We start from the raw sequence: 17,453 nt of genomic DNA on the forward strand, positions 1-17,453 counted from the left end.
CTGGTTCACTCACTTGAAACACAAGGGACAAATATGGAAAAGCATCACTTGCTTCATAGAGGTGCATTGTGGGTGCTGCTGCCATGATCCACATAGATCTGCTTTGCACTGGGAGTGGCTGGGTGTCCTCATGCACATAGAGCTTTCCTGTACTTTGGAAAATTAAAAATTGAAAGGTCTCCTTCTGCCAGCAGAAAGGAAGCAAGATGGAGGATCTCCAGAATACCTCACTGACCATTGTTCCTCAGGGGTTGTTTCCAAGCTATCCCTGGAGGGCCAGGGTATTTTTGGCTTAGAGGAGACACCATTCAGCTCCCACCCTATCCTCCTGGAAAGGAGACCTGTTGCTTGCTCTTGGGTGGGATGTGCAGGCAGAAATCCTGCACCCTCCTGGTGGGGCGCTGGGGCAGAATTCCAACAAGGATGAGAGGGGGGTCTGCGGGCCACCTTGTGTTTGACAGCTGGCTGAACATGAGCCAGCAATGTGCCCAGGTGGGCAAGAAGGCCAGCAGCATCCTGACTTGTACCAGCAACAGCAGGGCCAGCAGGACCAGGGTAGTGGCCATGCCCCTGTGCCTGGTGAGGCACCTCAAATCCTGTGTTCAGTTTTGGCCCCTCATGACAAGAAAAGTGCTGGAGCATGTCCAGAGAGGGGCAACAGAGCTGGGGAAGGGTCTGGAGCACAAGTCTGATGAGGAACAGCTGAAGGAGCTGGGGTTGCTTAACCAGAATATCCAGACAGTGACCTGTCGCAAGCAGCCATGATCAGTGGTCTGCAAAAGGTTCTGCATTTACTTAACTACCTTAAAAAGAAGAGGAAGGAAAAGTGTGGTCCTTCATCAGAAAAGAGTTATGAACCGATGAAGTGGAGGAAGCTGGGACAGTCATAGTGCTGCATCAGAACCCCAAGGTTAGTGGGGGATCAGATCTGGGATAGTGGTTTTAACAAGGAACCAGGCAAGAAGCCATGAAATAGCCTTGGAGCAGTTACACGAGTGAGCAAGAGGTGGGGAAACACAGCCAGGGCTCTTGAGGAACTAGTGGAGGTAACGTCTCAAGTGGAGGCAGGAAAGGTGGGGGCAGCATCTTTGGCCATTGGCTATTTTTAAAAAGTGAAGCAGCTACGGCCAGAGCTGAGGCTCCCAATTTCACTTGTCAAAAAGTTGCTATCACAAGAAGCTAAGCAAGTGTGTGAAGATAAAGCAGTAATAAACCCAATGCCCTCCTTGCCCCAAACACCTCTGTATGGACAGAGGGCCCTCTTGTCCCTGTGTGTGCCCAAGGCAGGTGAGTGCTCACTGCAGAGGAAGCCTGACTCAGGCAGAGAAACAGAAGTAAAAGTCTGGGGAGAGACTTGGCCTCCACTGTGCTCCCTGCCTGCTGGAAAAGCAGCAGGAATCCACAACAGAAAGAACAGGGATATGACTTGGGTCATGATGTGAAAACCTGGCAAAGGGGAAAAACAGATGACAAGGAGCAGAAGAGGAGGAATGGGAAAGGATGGGGATGGGTGAGGAGGACTGCAGTACACTTGGATGGCATAAAAAAGATGAGAGGCCAGGACAGAAGAGAGAAAACATAAGAAAATAAGGGAAAGAATAACAGAAAGAGAGAGCTGAAAGGAAATGGAGCAGGGAAAGAGGAGAGAACGGATTAGTCAGAAGAAGACACTGGGGGAGGAAAATGGCTCAGGCTGAGGAAGGCACTGACCTCTGTCTTGGAGGAGAAACAACAGGGAGGATGAGGCTGCCAATGAGCCAGTGAGGGATGTTACTTACAACCACCAAAAAGGGGATGAGCAGATGCTTACCTTTGCAGTGCCATAAACCACTGCCTCAGGCAGTGGTATAGAGGGAATGTGCAGAGGAGGATGGATGATGCAATACCCCAAAAGAAATAAAGCCACCAAGCTCACTCGGTGCCACAGAGCAGGATGGTTTTAGCCCTACCTGCTCTCAGCAGCCTTGTTTGAGATGTGAGGTCAGTCCTGAACTCCCCACAGGCCATACCTGGCACTGTGTGTCCAACCCAGGTCACCTGGAGAGAGAGTGGCTTTGGCTGCCTGGAGCACGGAGTTCAGAGGAACAAGGAGCAGGTCAGCCACTGGGAGAAAAATCAGAGAAGCTTCACTGCAAATGGCTGAAGCTGCAGATTAAACTCTGCTGCAGGGTGTGTTTACAGTATCTGCTGAGACCCCCTAGGGAAGGGGGCTAAAAGGGTAAATACTCCTTGAAACAAGCATGACAGGATCATACTCCCACCCAGCACATGCTCCACTGCCACACTGTCACCCTTGGAGGGCCTCTGGCACAGCAAGAGCAAGTAAAGCTATTTAAAGAGAACAAGATTATACAGCCTTAACCATCACTGAACTCAGCAGTAGCTGAAAGTGCTTCCAGCCTGTTGGAATTCCAGTTGAGTGAATCAGTGTAAAACAAAAGCTTCTGCTGCTGCTTCCTGCCTCACTTATCTTATTTACTTCTGAAAGGAAAGCCTGGTTTAGGTTAAGGGCTGCCTTTATCGGGGACCTTTCATGTGAAGACAGAGTCATCTGATCTTCCTCTTCCAGCGAGACTAAGAAAAGGCAATAAAATCCCCAAAAGCCATAAGTGAGCAGAGGCTTTTGCCCATTTCCTTACATCACAAGATAGGAACAATAAGTCGTTTGGACAGGTGGTTTATCACAAGAGTCCTTGGGAGCTGTTCTTGCTGATGACAGAGGCAGGGACTGGGGAGGAGAGTGAGGAAGGGGCCTGGAAAAGCCGAGCTCTGGCATGAAGGGGCTTCAGTCCCAGCAGTGACAGCCTGGGGTGGTGCAAGTGTGAGTCCTAGAGCAACATCTGAACGGTCAGAAAGGAAAGTTTTAACAGTTTTCCTTAACATCTGTTCTTTCCATTATGTATCATGTATTCAAGTCAAGTTTTCAAAGGAACAATTTATGGAGAACTCCAAGAGGAAACCCAACATTTCAACAGTTCCAGAAATCACTGAGAGGCTGACTAGAAGGAGAGACACAGTTAGAATGCCACTAATACCAGCCTTAAAACAAAGGCTTTACTATTGGTCACTTTTATTTCAAGAACAGAACAGCCTTTCATCCCAGCCCCCTCCGTGAGTTTAGTGAGTAACTCAGGTAGCACAGAACAAGCAGTCACATCCTGAAGAGCAAGAGCTCCAACAAAGCAATCCTCACTGAGACACTGGATGTGGGTTTTCCTCCTCTCCCACCCTGGGTGAGAAGAAAGCCCCGCACAAAACGTGAACAGCTCCCCCGTCCCACACCTGTGGGATATTTCACTAACTTCTTACACAAATAAATAGTATCTCATGGAGAGGGAGCAGATGTCGACCACAGATCATCTAGAAATTAAGTTATTGCTATGTTCTTATGTATTGGACACTGCAGGTAACTCACTTGGTAACCACCAAGAGAGTTGACAGTCTCAGACTGCCCTTGTGTTATCAGTTTGCATTGGACTGAAAGCTGTGGGAGGACAAGACAGATCTTGTTTCATCAGGTCCCTGCCGTAAGGGCAGGAGTTTTCTAGGTGGGACTAAATCTTTGTCATTTTGCTGTAAACAGGTGGGGGCAGGGACTCCCAAAACACTTGGAAATTCATCACGCCTGCCAGACTTTACCAAGAAGATCACACACACTTCTCAGAGTACATACTGCTAAGTATACTCCCTGCTCCTGACTTGCAACAGGAGCTGCTGAGCCACCTTCACGAGGTAAGGGGCTTCAGGTTTAAATTTCAAAGAGAGCAGGAGCCCAGTGTAACCCCAGGGAGCTGAGCCAGAGCTGCTGCATCACCAGGGAAAATCAGGGCAAATTAGAGCTGTACAACACGTGCATTGGGAAATCCGGGTCCTGCCACAGGCACACAAGGACAACCTGACACTTGATTCTGCTTCCCTCTGCTGGCGGGACACGCTGTGACAGCCAGGATAAGAGCAGCTAAACCAAGGTGTAACATGAAGTCTGGTACGTGACTTGTCAGGTAGCCCAAGGCTGATTACAAGTGATGAGCTCACAGCAGTGTCAGTGCCCGCAGTGTCCCTCCCCACACGGAGTATTGGCCGGAGAGCATGAGTTTGAGAGGATGAGGAGGACTGCAGGAAGAACCTCAGAGTAATGGAAAGGCAGCAGAGTCCCTTGCAGGACATCCAGAGATGTCTTTGTTAGGCATCATGCAGCTGGTTCTCTTTCAGGACAATCTTCTCCCCAGGCTTGAAGGCAGGCATCCCCAGGTAAGGGCAGCTGGCACAGCGGAATGCATCCCCCAGATAGCACTGGAAAGGGAAAGAAAAGCACTGTCCGTAATCAGGGGCACTTTCAGGTGTCTTCCCCTGTGGTACCATTCCTCTAGCTCAAGAGATGAGTATGTTCTTTTCAGCATCGATCAGCACAGAGACCTCTTCCCTTCTGCCCCCTTCTCAACACGACTGGTTGGCAGAGCTGTGCAGGGCACTGGGCTCACACGGAAGAAGTTGAGTCTCCTCCCCACCTAGTGTGCCCAGTCTGGGGCAGCCCACGACCACAAGAGCCCTGTAGGCTCCCACATGGAGATCCTCAAGCTCTGCAAAAGCTGCACAGGCAGCATTTGGAAGCAGTGAGACAGCTCAAGCAGCAGTCACCAGAGAACACAATTCTTACACAGATCACATACTGCAAACCACAGTATAGGGACAAAAACCACTACTTACATTTCCACAGGCAGATTTGGGCTGTGAGCTCTTCTTCTCCTGTTCCAGTTCTTCAGCCAAGCCACACGTGCTGTAGAAAAATAGAGAAGTCACCTGTATCTTTCTGCTTAAAGGTCATGAGTCATCAACACTTGTTCCAGCCCTGCTCACATGTGACAGCCCTCCCTCTGTCACACGACAGCTGACTCTGGGACTCACGCTCCTCACTTTGTTCTTCAACACCACAGTTTGTACAGCAAGTGTTGAAACGCTCCTCAAGTTTAAACTGAGTGGGAAATGACACTACTGCACTTGCTATGTGCTATTTCTGCTTGAAATCTAAGAAACTAGGGTTTCAGTCAAGCTGCAAGAACTTGTAGCCACCTTGTAGACGGGCTGTTGATCATCGAGGTAATTTGTAGCAGTCACTGATCAATCCTCATTGTATTTGGATTTACATTCCAATAATTAAGATAAGAAAGGACATGAACCAAGAGAATTAGGCTCTGAAGAACAGCAAATTGCCTACAATCTTTTTAAAATCCCTCCAACTCTATAGGTTTAATGCTGCAGTTAAAAGGTTCACTGATATGCTAATTCCAGCACTGACCAGTTCTTGCAGGCTTTCTTTTTGCCCATTTCTTTGCAGGATGGAGCTCTGAGGGATGATGGATCTGGCTTTTTCAAATCCTCTGAATCCAAGAGCTCATCAGAGTCCAAAAGGTCCTGAAAACACACCATGGGAGACAACAAGCAGGAAATGGATTTGTCAGTAGGGAATGACACTGCTGAGTTAGGTTCAAAGAAATGGTGCTATCTGTACACTGGCATTAAAGTGCTGCAGGTGTGCCCTCCTATCCCTGTCTCCTCTCCACCCTCTTCACACCACTGGGCTCTCCAGACCCCACAGAGTAGATGAGATAATTTGCCTTAGGGAGGCTTTTGTACCTCTTTAAGTTGTAAAGCTTCACAAGAGGCATGACTGAAACTATTTAGAATAGGAAAGAAAAGAGAAGGAACAACAGCAAAGCCTCACAAACAAAACCAGATACCATCTCTTCATCATTCATATCATTGGCAGAGAGTGTCCACAACTTGGCAGCGGCTGGGTCCACAGAGGGTTTTCCTGGAGCCAAAACAAAGGAAGAAATAGCAGTTATTCCAGCCTTTGCCCCATCTACTCCCAACAGAGTTCAAGCCACTTTTGAAAGCCTCACTTCACAGGTTTTTATTCAAGCAGTCCTTAGCTGGGAACTGTTTCCCTGTTCCAAGGGATGCCTGTCACTGAGAGTCAGGCAATCCAGACATTTAGCAAGCACCACTCCTTACCTGAAGGACCAGATTTCTTGGCAAAGGAAAGTTTGAGCTGACTTGAGGATCCCACTTCAAAATTGGGCTTCCTGCCTTCTATCTGAATAATGAGAAGGTCATTGCCCTGGTAACCCAGATGCTCTCGGACCGACTGGGCCTCCTCCGGGGTCAGTGCTTCCTTTTGCAGCTGCAATGTAAGATTTGAGGTTAACCTCATGCAGAACCCTGTATTTTAGCACCCAGTCCAGCATTCCAGTGAACAGACAATAGATATTTTCAATCCTGAAGAAGAACACTACCCTTGCAGCAACCAAAGTTTGTGCCAGGCAGTGTCCATGCACAGTTACAGCAAACCAGGGTAGCTAAACACCTCACCCCAGGTAACTGCCCAAGGGCAGTGCTGGAAGTGGTCAGTACATACATACCTCCTTCACTTCCACCAAGCCAGAGAGAGTCAGAGCTGTGAGGAGCTTGGCTGCTGTCTTGATTTTGCCATTGTTTCCTGGAAGACACAAAATCAGAGAGTAGGAGGAGTGAGGAACCACAATAAAGGTCACCAAGAAACTTGGAAGACCAAGAGCTTTAGAGGGAAGTACTCGAGCCAAACCTCTGCTTTAAAATTGTGCCCTTCCTAGCTTCTAAACTTTTCTGGATAACTATTTCTCAACTGGCTTCCAGGGCAACCTCTCTCAGCATTTGTCAGCTGTACTTAGAACCACTTCAGAAGCTCCTCAGAACCACAACATCTGCAACTACTTAACACTGCACTCTGAGAAGAAGACCAGTGTCCATTGAGCTTTTCAATGTAGTTAGGGAACAAGCCTATCCAGCATTTTTGATAGAAGCAGTGACTGCAAATATCTCTGATGAGCACCTGCTTAAGCACAGGGTAAAACCCGCACTATCTGGGTTACTGTGTCAGGAGAATGAAAATCTCTGAATGTCGGTCGGGGTTTCTGTCCTTTCCATTTCAGCCTAATCCTCTCAAGAACTGCTGTGCTGCCACAGAAGCAAGATTCTCTCACCTGATTCCGTAACCACTGGTTCTTTCAGGAGGACACGGCCCCCTGGCTTAAGTATCCGAGCTACTTCTGCCAGCAGCTCCACGCTGTGCTGCGCTGCACTGCCTGGGACCACGCCAGAGAGGATTACATCAAAGCTGGACTCCCTGTGAGCCGCTGGGAAGAAACAGGAAGATGGTACAATTTTACACACGTACACACACAGCTTAACACAGCAGTTCCACCTCCCTCATCTCTCATGCTTGCATACAACAGCAGTAACTGATTAAAGACACCAGTCACAGGAGCACAGCCAGGGTGTATCATGTCCCTGGCTGTACTGCCCAGGGTAAGGGTCAGCAGCAGGTGCTGTCATTGTTCTGAGTGCTGACTCCCAAAGCGGGAAGGTGTCAGCTCACACGTCGGCAGCACCCTGCCGTTTAAACAAAGCAGTGAAAAATTAAGCTCATTCTTACACTGAGACAGCTGGTTAACGTTTTCCACAGAGACACGACTATCAGCTCCCACCAGCGCCTGGATTTTATCCACCAAATCCTTCAGGGCTTCAACGGGCGAGGAGCTGTCCCAGACGATGGCCACGCGCTGGCCCGGAGTGACCCCATACTCCCCCATTTCGGTGGCAGCAGCAAAACTGGCAGAGGGTGAGAGAGGAACGGGTCAGGGGAGAGAGAGAGAGAGAGGAAGGGTAAGTGCCAAGCACAGCAGGAACCTCTGTGGACTGTGACTTCATCACAGAGTGTCAACTTGTTTTAATAAATGGGGATAATTTTTCTCGAGATGGGCAGCAAAAAGTTCCCGCAAGCTGAGCTTTAACAGGACATGAAGGAAGAGCTATACTTAATGGCATAATTCAGTTTCTCTCCAGCTGAGGGACTAGTTTTGCTGGGAGACTGCAAGCCATGCTTAAAAAAACCCAACAAAACAACAAAAGCTTACCTGCTTTCCTTAGAGATTTGAATAAGCCAAACACAGGATTTCTGGATTTCTAGACTAGTGACAGCTATTTCACATTAAATACTGCCTGGTCTCTCCTACTCTGGACGTGTCCAAGCAGTTTGCTTTCACAGTGCATGAGAAGGAAAAAAAAGTAGCTTTTGGCATTCCCAGCATTCCAGATTGAGGCTCTCCCACTGCTATGATTGGTGGCACTGGGTGAGCAAATCACAGGGAGGCAGGAGGGGAACAGAACGTGCAGTGAAGTGACAGTTTTGAGAAATCAGTCTCCACTAATATTTTATACAAGACTGTATTCCTGATGGAGCAATAGTATCCCATCACCACCTGTTCTCACAGCAGCACCAGCTACTGAGCCCAGTGACCTCCCTTCTTTCCTCTTTCCAACACAAACCTATTTTCTTCCTAATTTAACGTGACCACAGAGAACAGAGAGCACTAGTGACCAGCATAGTTGCCTGGTGTATCTTCCATTAGCTGCAAGCTACACACTTATTTTGGGAGAGCCAGTTGTAAGCAAGGTCTTTACCAGGAATCACTACGTGACACATTCTGGTTAATGCCTTATTGCCACCACGTTGTCATGAAAGCACAGCTCAGGGATATGCTGTACCAAATTTAAATGCAGTCAGGTGTGGAGTGGATTTTGACCCACAGTTCCCCTGGCTCTGTGTGCCGTGGACACCCCCTCTCTCCTGGGAATTGCAAACAAGTTCAGAATGGGACAACTTTGTGCCTTGTCTGAGCTACTCCAGTAGGAATTCACATTAATGCAGCTGCAATGCCAACCAGGAATGGAAGATCTTGGATGTACACTGGAGGTTATAGCACCTCCCAGCTGGCCTTGCATGTGTGACACCAGCTAAACAGCTACAACAGACAGTAACACTCATAAACGCACATATTAATCCCATAAAAACATCACCTTTCCCAAGAAGGCTGAAAATCCCAAAAGATACATAAGCTGTTAGGCTAAGATAAACCCAAAGTTTATCTGTTAGGCTAAGATAAAACCCTTCTTCTCTGAACAGCGGGTTGTGACCTTTCAAGATCAGTCAGAGCCCAGACTGCACCAACAGCAACCCCAGCTTCAGCCAACAGGGTTGGCTGGATCCAAGGGCTGGATCCGCGTGCTGGGGGTGAGGAGGGGCCCTTATCTCAACGTCACACGCATTTAACAGTTCCTGAGGAACGGGGCGAGGGAAGGGGTTAAACAATACGGGGCGTTCAACAGCTTAGAGAGCTGCAGTGCTGGAAGGGGGTGAGCACGAAGGTCCCTTCCAACCCAAACCATTCCAGGGTTCTGTAGCACATCAGGACTAAACTCGAGCCTCCCGACGCACTCCAGCGGCCGGGAATGTTCGAGCTTCCAGCGGCCGGGAAGGATCCAGCTCCCAGCGGCCGGGAATATTCGAGCTTCCAGCGGCCGGGAACGCTCCGGCTGCCAACGGCCAGAACGCGGCCCAGAGCTGCGGGCCCTACAGCACGTGCGCGTTTTAAACACACGTAGAACGGGGTGGAATAAACCTCTCGGTCACCGAGCGGGGACGGTTTAGAGGGAGCAGGAACAGGATACGTGATGGAATTTCGTGAAGGAATTATATATATATCTACACACATAAAGACACCCCCACCCCTCCGGCAAGCCCTCCGGACAGACTCTCAGGGTGACCAGAGCCCCCTCTCCCCGCTCCCCCCCGCGCTCACCTGGCCCCGCTTCGCCCCCTCGCCGCCGCTCGCCCGTCCCGGCCTGACGCCGTCACCGTGACGTCATCGCGCCCTGCCCGCTCCCAAGATGGCGGCGGCGGGCGCGGCGCGGCGCGCGGGCTGGCGGCTGTGGCGGGGCCGCGCGGGTGAGGGGCGGGGGGGGCGCGCCCGGGCCGGGAGCGGGGGCGGTGGTGAGGGGGGAAGGTGGTGTGTGGGGGGGTGCGCGCTCCCGTGCGCGCCCCCGTGCTCGTGCCCGTGCCGCGGGGCGGGGCGGGGCAAGGTGAGGTGAAGGGCAGGAGGGCTGTGAGGGAAGCGGAGCCGGCGGTGGGGGTTGAGCGGGTGGGTTCGAAGTAGGGGGCGCGTGGTGGTGGTGGTGGTGGTTTTCTTTAGGAGTGTGGCCGGCCGAACGAGTTTATTAAAAAAAAAAAAAAAAAGCTAAACGTCGCAGCATTGAAATTAAAAGCTCCTCCAGCGTGCCTTTGAGTCACATGAGAACCCTGCACAGTGTCAGCAGTTGTGTATTAGGGCTGCTCATGCTCCTGAGGGTGACTTGCCTGTTCCTTCCTTTGAACACCTCAAACAGGACCCAAAAGGGGAGAGAGCACATTTTGGTGCCTGGTTTCCAGTCCAAGATTCAGAAGCTCTTTGCGATACATGCCATTCTCACTGTTCTTCCCCTCGCAAAACATTTTTCCTTTATTTTTTTCAAGTGAATGTGAGCTCAGCTGAGAGCGGCGCTTCTCAGAAGTGTAAAAAAACACACCCCGAACCGTGGTTCTTTTCAGCCGTGTTCGCCATAACTCTCTTCTCCACCTTAATTTTCTGTGCTTCCTCGTGTTGGAAGGAGACACTGACTCTCCTGGTTTCCCTTTCAGTGGTCAGGTGCCAGCACTACCCACCAGTCCGAGCTCTCCAGGCCTCGGCCGTGCTGAGGAGAGTCTCCGATGAGCACAAGAAGGAACCTTTCACACCTTCCTCTCAGCAGCAGTTCGATACACATCCAGCTGGTCACCAGCCCGAACAGGAACCTCAGGGCCCTCGCCCCAGGTAACTCAGCAGCTCTTCCCAGCACAGCCCTGCTGACAGTGGGATTGCAGGGCTTTGCTTTCCTGAAACTCATATCTGAAACTTGAAGACAATTCTGGGGATCCAGAGTTAAGGAGCCTCAGACTGCAGCAGCTGGTTTGCTGGTTTGCTGTGACAGTGCAAATTCCACTGTCCACCGTGGAGACACGATGGGATTTGCTTCTAAGAGGGAACCTCTCTCGTCTGCAAAGCGCAAGTCTTTGCGTCTGGATTTTTGTGTAAATCTAAACAAAATATGGACAACATGTTGTCCATATGCCTATAACTATAAAGCCCACGTTGGAAAAACCTGTAGTGTAGCTTTTCTGTAAAGGAGGGGGATTCTGGAGCTGATTGGTCTCCATGTAGGCACCCATACGGAGCCCTCCCTTAGTTTTCTCTCAGAGCAAAAGTTCATTAAGAATCATTTTTCTGGAAAGGGAAGGATTTTACAAGAGGAGGCCAGATTTATAACGAGCAGGTCCCAAAATGTGCTTGCAGGCAGCGGTGGCAGCGAGTGAGTGGCAGAGTCCAGGGTGCTGGTGTTTGGTGGTGACGTTCCCCTCACTGTAACAATACCTTCTCATAGTTACACTGGCCAGGGCGGCCAGGAGTCTGAGGACTATGAGAGCGAGGAGCAGCTGCAGCGTCGAATCCTCACAGCGGCGCTGGAGTTCGTGCCTGAACATGGCTGGACTGCAGAGGCCATTGCAGAGGGAGCCAAGGTATGTGGGGAGAGAAGCAAGAAACCAGTTGAAAACTGGATGGGGCTGAAGTGCAAAGACAGCCAGGCCTGCATGCTTCCCCCACATACTCTTGGGCGATGCACCCTAGTCAGCAAATGCTACCGGGCAGGAATGTGTCCCAGCTGCTACAGGATAACCTCTTCAGAGTTAGACTAAGGCATGATGTAGTGATCCTTAAGAGAGGAAAACACATACAGGAAGTTCTTGTTAATGCAGCATCACTTTGTTTAAATTCATATAAAGTCTTTCACAAAATAAACACAACATTTTTCCTAGCTGGATCCTGCCTAGCAGTGTGTGACCTGCTCTGTGCTTCTCCCTTCTTCCTACAGACCCTGGGCCTCTCTGTTGCTGCTGCAGGGATGTTTCACAGTGATGGCAGTGAACTGATCCTCCACTTTGTGTCTGAGTGCAATGCCAAGCTGTCTGAGCTGCTGGAGAAGGAGCAAAAACTGGTGCAGCTGGGTGAAGCAGAGTGAGTATTGGATATGAGCAAACATCTTCCTTGGCAGATTTTGGGAACTGGATAGACAGACAGGCCACCTGGGACACAGATACTTTAAATTAAAAGTATGATTTACCCAAATAAAACCGTGTTCCCAGATACGGAGTAGGACCAAAGGTATGAAGGATATATAATACTTTGCTTATTTATTGCTGAGGCACATGGAGATTGATCTTTCAAGATCAGAATTGAGTTTAACTGGGCTCTTCTTAATTTTTTTTTTTCCTTATCCAGGAAGAAGCCTACAGATGAATTCCTGAGAGATGCTGTGGAAGCCAGATTGAGGATGCTGATTCCATATATTGAGAAATGGCCCCAGGTATAAAAGTAATATCAAGAGTATCTCTTTTTTGTGTGTGTATTTTAAACGCCCTGTGTCTTTCAACGTAGTCTCTCCACCAGATTAGTTCAAGGTTGTAAATTAAACCCTTGCTGGTTTCAAATTATTTGTAGCCTTCAAGAGGAGATCAGCCTTGGAAGGAGGCAGTTAAAGGTGACCTTAGAACAACTGTTCCTTGCAGTTCTGGAAAGGCAAACTCTCTGTTGTTCACTCCACCCATCTGGCATCCCCAGGGGATAACCTGTGTCTCTGCTCAGTCCTACTTGCAGTGTCACTGCAAGTCAGGCTCCATGCAGGGTTGTTCTGGCTGCACCAGTATCACCTGACACCTGAAAATGCAGAAGTGCTTTGCTGCAGAAACTGCCCTTCTGGTGTGTGACTGACAAACCCTGGGCAGCCTGAGGGTAGGGCTGTGAACTGAGAGGGCTCCATGCTTCAAAATTCAGATTTAACTCTCAAGCCATTCTTGCCGGGGTGGGAAGGGAATTGAATTGTAGCCACAGTAACAAGAAAAGAGTTCCCAACCTTGGGCTGCAAAGATTGCTGCAAGGTCAGCCTCTGTCCAGAACCACTGCTGGCCTCTGGGCAGCTGAATCCAGCACTCCATGCAAAGAGAGAGGGCACAAATTTCGTGTTCTTCTTCCAGATTAGCATAACTTGCCTTGTGAAGGAATGTGGGTGGTTTGTGACTCTCCTGGCATTGTGTGATTACCTTCAAAGGCTGCAGGATCCCAGCAGGGCCATTATGGCTGGCGCTGTTGTGCCCTGGGTTGCTGCTCTGAGTTCAAAGTCAAATTCGGAGAAATGAGAGAGGTGACTCCCTGCCCACAGGGGCACAGGGTGAGTCAGCTCAGCCTGTGCCGTTTCCATGCTGGAGAGGCAGCTCAGGAGAGACAACACCGTGGTGTTTGAGCTGAGCAGGGAGCTTTGGGCTCCAGCACGGGCCTAGGCCTGAGCTCACCTGCCACACTGTGTTCCCTGCACATCCCGCCGCTTGGAAAGCCTGGTGCTGGCTGCAGAGAGCTGGGAGGACTTGTCACTGGGACCTGGAGGCAAGGCAACAGCAACAGGGAAAAGACAGCAGAGCACTGTCGGTCTGCTTTAATATTACATCCTTCTCTCTTGGACTCTCCCGTTTGTGTGTTTCCTTCGCAGGCCCTGAGCGTCCTGTTGCTCCCACGTAACATCCCCTCCGGCCTCAGCCTCCTCACCAGCATGATCGATGATATCTGGCATTATGCTGGGGACCAGTCCACAGATGTAAGTCTTTGTGCTTTGCAGACAGGCTGGTTCTACCCCTCAGCACTTCAGCAAAAATGACAGGTTCAAGTAGGCCTGGGGCCACATCCCTCTGGAAAGGCTGTGTTTGTTGAATGGGGAAGACATTTCAGAAGCACCCAAGGTTCCTTATAAACTACAGTCTAATTTCTAAAGAGGCTAAATGCAAATTAGCGCCAATGGGATTAGTGCAAATTAAAAGGACCTACTTTCCTATGCTCTTAAGTGCTCTTCTTTTTCATTTTTGAAGGCACAGATTGTTGGGATTCTGAGACTAAGAAGCTGATCCAGTATTCAGTGAGTGAGCAGTGTCTCTGTCAAACAGCTCTCTTCCACCAGCAGTAGCATTTACAGACTTGACTTGAAAACCTTTAAAGAACCTACCTAAAAATACCAGTAGCTTATTAAAGCTTTCATCTTTCTGGCAGGAAATAAAAGAAAATTATAACCTTAATTAAAGCAATTAATAAATTACTTTAATTCTTATAGATGTATGAAGAGATGGAAAAAGCTAAATGAGCCATTTTAACAAACTACTTTAATAAGCTTCTTTTATCTGGGTATAAAAGAGAAGCTACTGCAGTGAAAAATAAATAAGACAACAGAAAAATTAAAGGAATGAACCAGAAGAGAACTGAAAGAACATGATTGCTTCAGGAACTGAAAGTCCCTTCTGGGTTATGAAAGTCAAATTGACATGTTGGAGCCAGTGTCTGCACTGAACTGTTCCTAAAGTGTCCTCACTGACGCAGGGATTAGGAGAGGTTCTAAAGTTTGTGTTTTGTTTGCACCTTCTGACTGGTTCCATGAGTTTTCTGGGGAAGCTGTGATGCTGAGCCCGCTCCCTCTTTCCCAGTAAAGGGGTTTAAAGTCGCTTGCAGTGGATCCTTCTTCCCAGTGCCAGGAGCTAGGCAGAGTGTGCCCGTGCCTCAGAGACCCCCTCAGGTGGTTTTTTTTGGAGCAGGAGAAGAATCAATAGAAAGAGTTTGGTCTCAGGCACCTGATCCAGCTGCAAGTGGCAACATGCCCCATGTTTCTCCCCTTGTTATAGCTTGCAGGTTGTGGTGCCAGCAGTGGAGCTTTCCACTCAGCTGTTGTTTTTAAAATCAAGGCCCATGTTTTCATTTTTCTGTTGCTCTGTTATCATGAATGGAACAACCAGAATTTTTTCCTAGGCAACAGCAGCAAATGGAATTAAAGACACGCTTTAAAAAATTTTTATATATTTCATCTGCCTCAGGTGCCACTGGAAACTATGAGGAGTTTGAGTTATTTTGTGCACCTTTGCATTGTGTAACCCGTTGGTGTAACGCACCTACAGCACTGCTGCAAGCATTTTGTGACTCAGCAGGCAGCACTGGTATTTCAGGGACAGGACTTGGAAGAGATGTGATGTCCTGCACAGTTCTGTCCTCTGTTTGTTCCCTTTCTTCATGGTTGTCTCTGGTGCAAGCGGCAGCTCAAGTTATGTATGAATGTGGCTGTTTCTCTTCTAATCAGGTCTGAGTTGGAGCCTTGCATTGCCTGGCAGCCTGTAAAGCAAAGGTGAACTGTTACACAGTGCACACAGGCTGGGCACGGAGGACTTGCTGCCTGCTGCAGGTGCCTGCTTGCAGCCAGAAGCAGGTCGGGGGGGTTTGCTCAGCAGTTTTGGGCACTATCCATGTGATCCCTGTCCGGTGCCACTGGAGCAGCCGTTCTGACAGGGACACATTTTAAGGGGGGAAGGAATGTGCTGTCGGTGTGTGATTTTCCTTTGCCATTCTCTTGATCTGCATTCAGGCTACACCTTTGTCTCTCTCCTCTCCTGCCCTTGCAGTTTAACTGGTACACCCGTCGGGCTGTGCTCACTGGCATCTACAACACCACGGAGCTGGTGATGCTGCAGGACTCGTCCCCTGACTTCGGGGACACCTGGCGCTTCCTGGAGAACAGAGTGGCTGATGCCATGAACATGAGCAATACAGCCAGCCAGGTAACGTGAGGGGCAAGGCACACGTGCAGAATCCCCCTGCTCCCCAGGGGTGTGTGCAGGCAGAGCTGGCTTTTCCATCGGGCAGATCCCACAGCTGCTGAGAGAGCCCCTTGTGCTGGCAGGTGGTTGCTGTTGTTTCAACATGAATAAAAGCTTATGTGTTTTCTAGTAGAAGGACATGTAGGTGCCCTGTGTGTCAGACTGGCCCAGTGGTTGGGAGACAGCCCAGGAAACCTCTTCTGTGTGTCTTACCTCTGTTTGTCATTTGTCTGTAGTGCTGTCAGCAGCTTTCTGTAGCAAATAGATGCTTGTTGTGCACTACATCTCTGTGTTTGGGGGCCACAAGTGCAACTGCAGAAGAAAGCAAAAGGCCCTGTTCTCCCTGTGTCTCCCAGGTACAATCCACTGGAGAAGCTGTTGTCCAGGGCCTGATGGGAGCTGCAGTTACTGTAAGTAATGCTGAAACCAGCAGGGCTCTGAGACCAAAATTGCTCCTGTCCCCTTCCAAGCTGAATGCCAGCATGGTTTTTCCTCCCAAATCTAGGGGACAACATGAAAAGGAACTGTCTTTCATAACTTAGATATGTTTAAGGATGATTTCCAGGGTAGTTTGGGAGTTAGTTCACGGTTTTGTGGTGAAAGAACTTGCAATAGAGCAGAAAGAAATTAAGTCTGAAGCTGCAGGGTGAGCTTTAGGGATGAGAGACAGGTGATCAGAATAAATACAACTGTTCTCCATTGCTTGTCACAAGATCTCTCCCTCTGCCAGGCCCTGTGCTGGAGATTGTAACGGAGGGTTTGTGCCCCCATGGACACTTGGGAGGTGGCACCTGTCCCTGAGCCAGAGCAGGGTGACTTCCTCAAGCTGTTTCAGATCACCTCAGTGTCCTTCCAAGAATTCATTCGCTTCTTGGTAATGTCCTGGACTGCTTTGTGTCCATGCAGAGGGAGCTGCGCTTCCTCTGGGATACAAACCAGCCCTTTCTGTACCCAGGAGTGACTTTTCAAGGGCTTCAGGGCCTTGCTGTTCTATTTTTGGACAACTGCCATTGCATTTAGCAGCAAAGTGATTTCCTTGCTATCAGAAATACATTTTCCTTGTATCAGGACAAGACAAACAGGCTGGAACATAAATTAGAAAAAATTTTTACTGATGAAGAAGTTCTCAAGATTCTCTCCCACCCCCTTCCCCCTGCAGTTATGGTGGAATTTAGTGTCTCTCAGCCTCTCTCATCTTTTCACACCTGCATAATCCAGAAGGGACCTTCACTAAAAAAATCCTGGTGCTCTGTTTGTGCTCTTTGGTCTGTCCACTGCACAGATAAACAGGAGGAACTGAATGGCTTCTGAAGGGGGTGGGTTGTAGCCAGGTGTTTTAGAACAGAATCATCCCAACACATAACTATTGGGGGGGGGGAAATCTGACCCTCCGATGTCCAGGAGTGCTGTGCAGGTGTCCCCAGTGTGTCACTGTACAGGTGTCCTGAGCTCTCCAGGTCTCTGCAAAACGGACAGGAGAGCTGAAGGCCCCGAAAGCTTAAATTCACTGTCAGGGTCTGTGTGGCCGCAGGAACAAAACCAAGCTGAAACTTGGAGAGCAGGTACCGTTCAGAGGGGTGGCTGTAGGTGGATCCAGGGACATCCTTCACCGCCTCCCGGCCCCTGGCCCTCGCCCCCACAGCTCAGCTCCCAGCACAAGGCAGCTGCTCCGGGGCACCGGCACTAAACCCGCTCTCGCTGTGCCCGCAGATCAGGAACCTGGCGGGGCTGAACCAGCGCCGGTGAGGCGGGAGCGGCGGCGAGCGGCCCTTTCCCCGGCACCAATAAAGTCGTACTCTGTCTCGCACGGACTCTTTTTGCGGGA

The 17,453-nt window shown here is 49.6% G+C and overlaps 2 protein-coding genes across 2 annotated transcripts; one reads left to right on the plus strand and one right to left on the minus strand.

Moving 5' to 3' along the window:
* Window positions 1-3,053: 3,053 nt before the first annotated feature.
* CIAPIN1 (cytokine induced apoptosis inhibitor 1) lies at window positions 3,054-8,034 on the minus strand. Its single transcript, XM_064670879.1, has 9 exons — window positions 7,946-8,034; window positions 7,475-7,650; window positions 7,023-7,175; window positions 6,423-6,499; window positions 6,016-6,184; window positions 5,739-5,812; window positions 5,297-5,412; window positions 4,708-4,777; window positions 3,054-4,293 (listed from the first exon to the last, which is right to left on the minus strand). Exons 2-9 carry the CDS (start codon window positions 7,629-7,631, stop codon window positions 4,183-4,185), a joined length of 927 nt encoding a protein of 308 aa, XP_064526949.1. The 5' UTR covers window positions 7,632-7,650; window positions 7,946-8,034; the 3' UTR covers window positions 3,054-4,182.
* A 1,683-nt stretch (window positions 8,035-9,717) lies between these two features.
* COQ9 (coenzyme Q9) lies at window positions 9,718-17,432 on the plus strand. The gene is made up of 9 exons (XM_064670878.1): window positions 9,718-9,826; window positions 10,556-10,727; window positions 11,335-11,470; window positions 11,824-11,966; window positions 12,231-12,315; window positions 13,492-13,596; window positions 15,434-15,589; window positions 15,985-16,038; window positions 17,339-17,432. Exons 1-9 carry the CDS (start codon window positions 9,769-9,771, stop codon window positions 17,372-17,374), a joined length of 945 nt encoding a protein of 314 aa, XP_064526948.1. The 5' UTR covers window positions 9,718-9,768; the 3' UTR covers window positions 17,375-17,432.
* Window positions 17,433-17,453: the final 21 nt, after the last annotated feature.

Source organism: Pseudopipra pipra, chromosome 14 (assembly GCF_036250125.1).
Source record: "Pseudopipra pipra isolate bDixPip1 chromosome 14, bDixPip1.hap1, whole genome shotgun sequence".
Classification (NCBI taxonomy): Eukaryota; Metazoa; Chordata; class Aves; order Passeriformes; family Pipridae; genus Pseudopipra; species Pseudopipra pipra.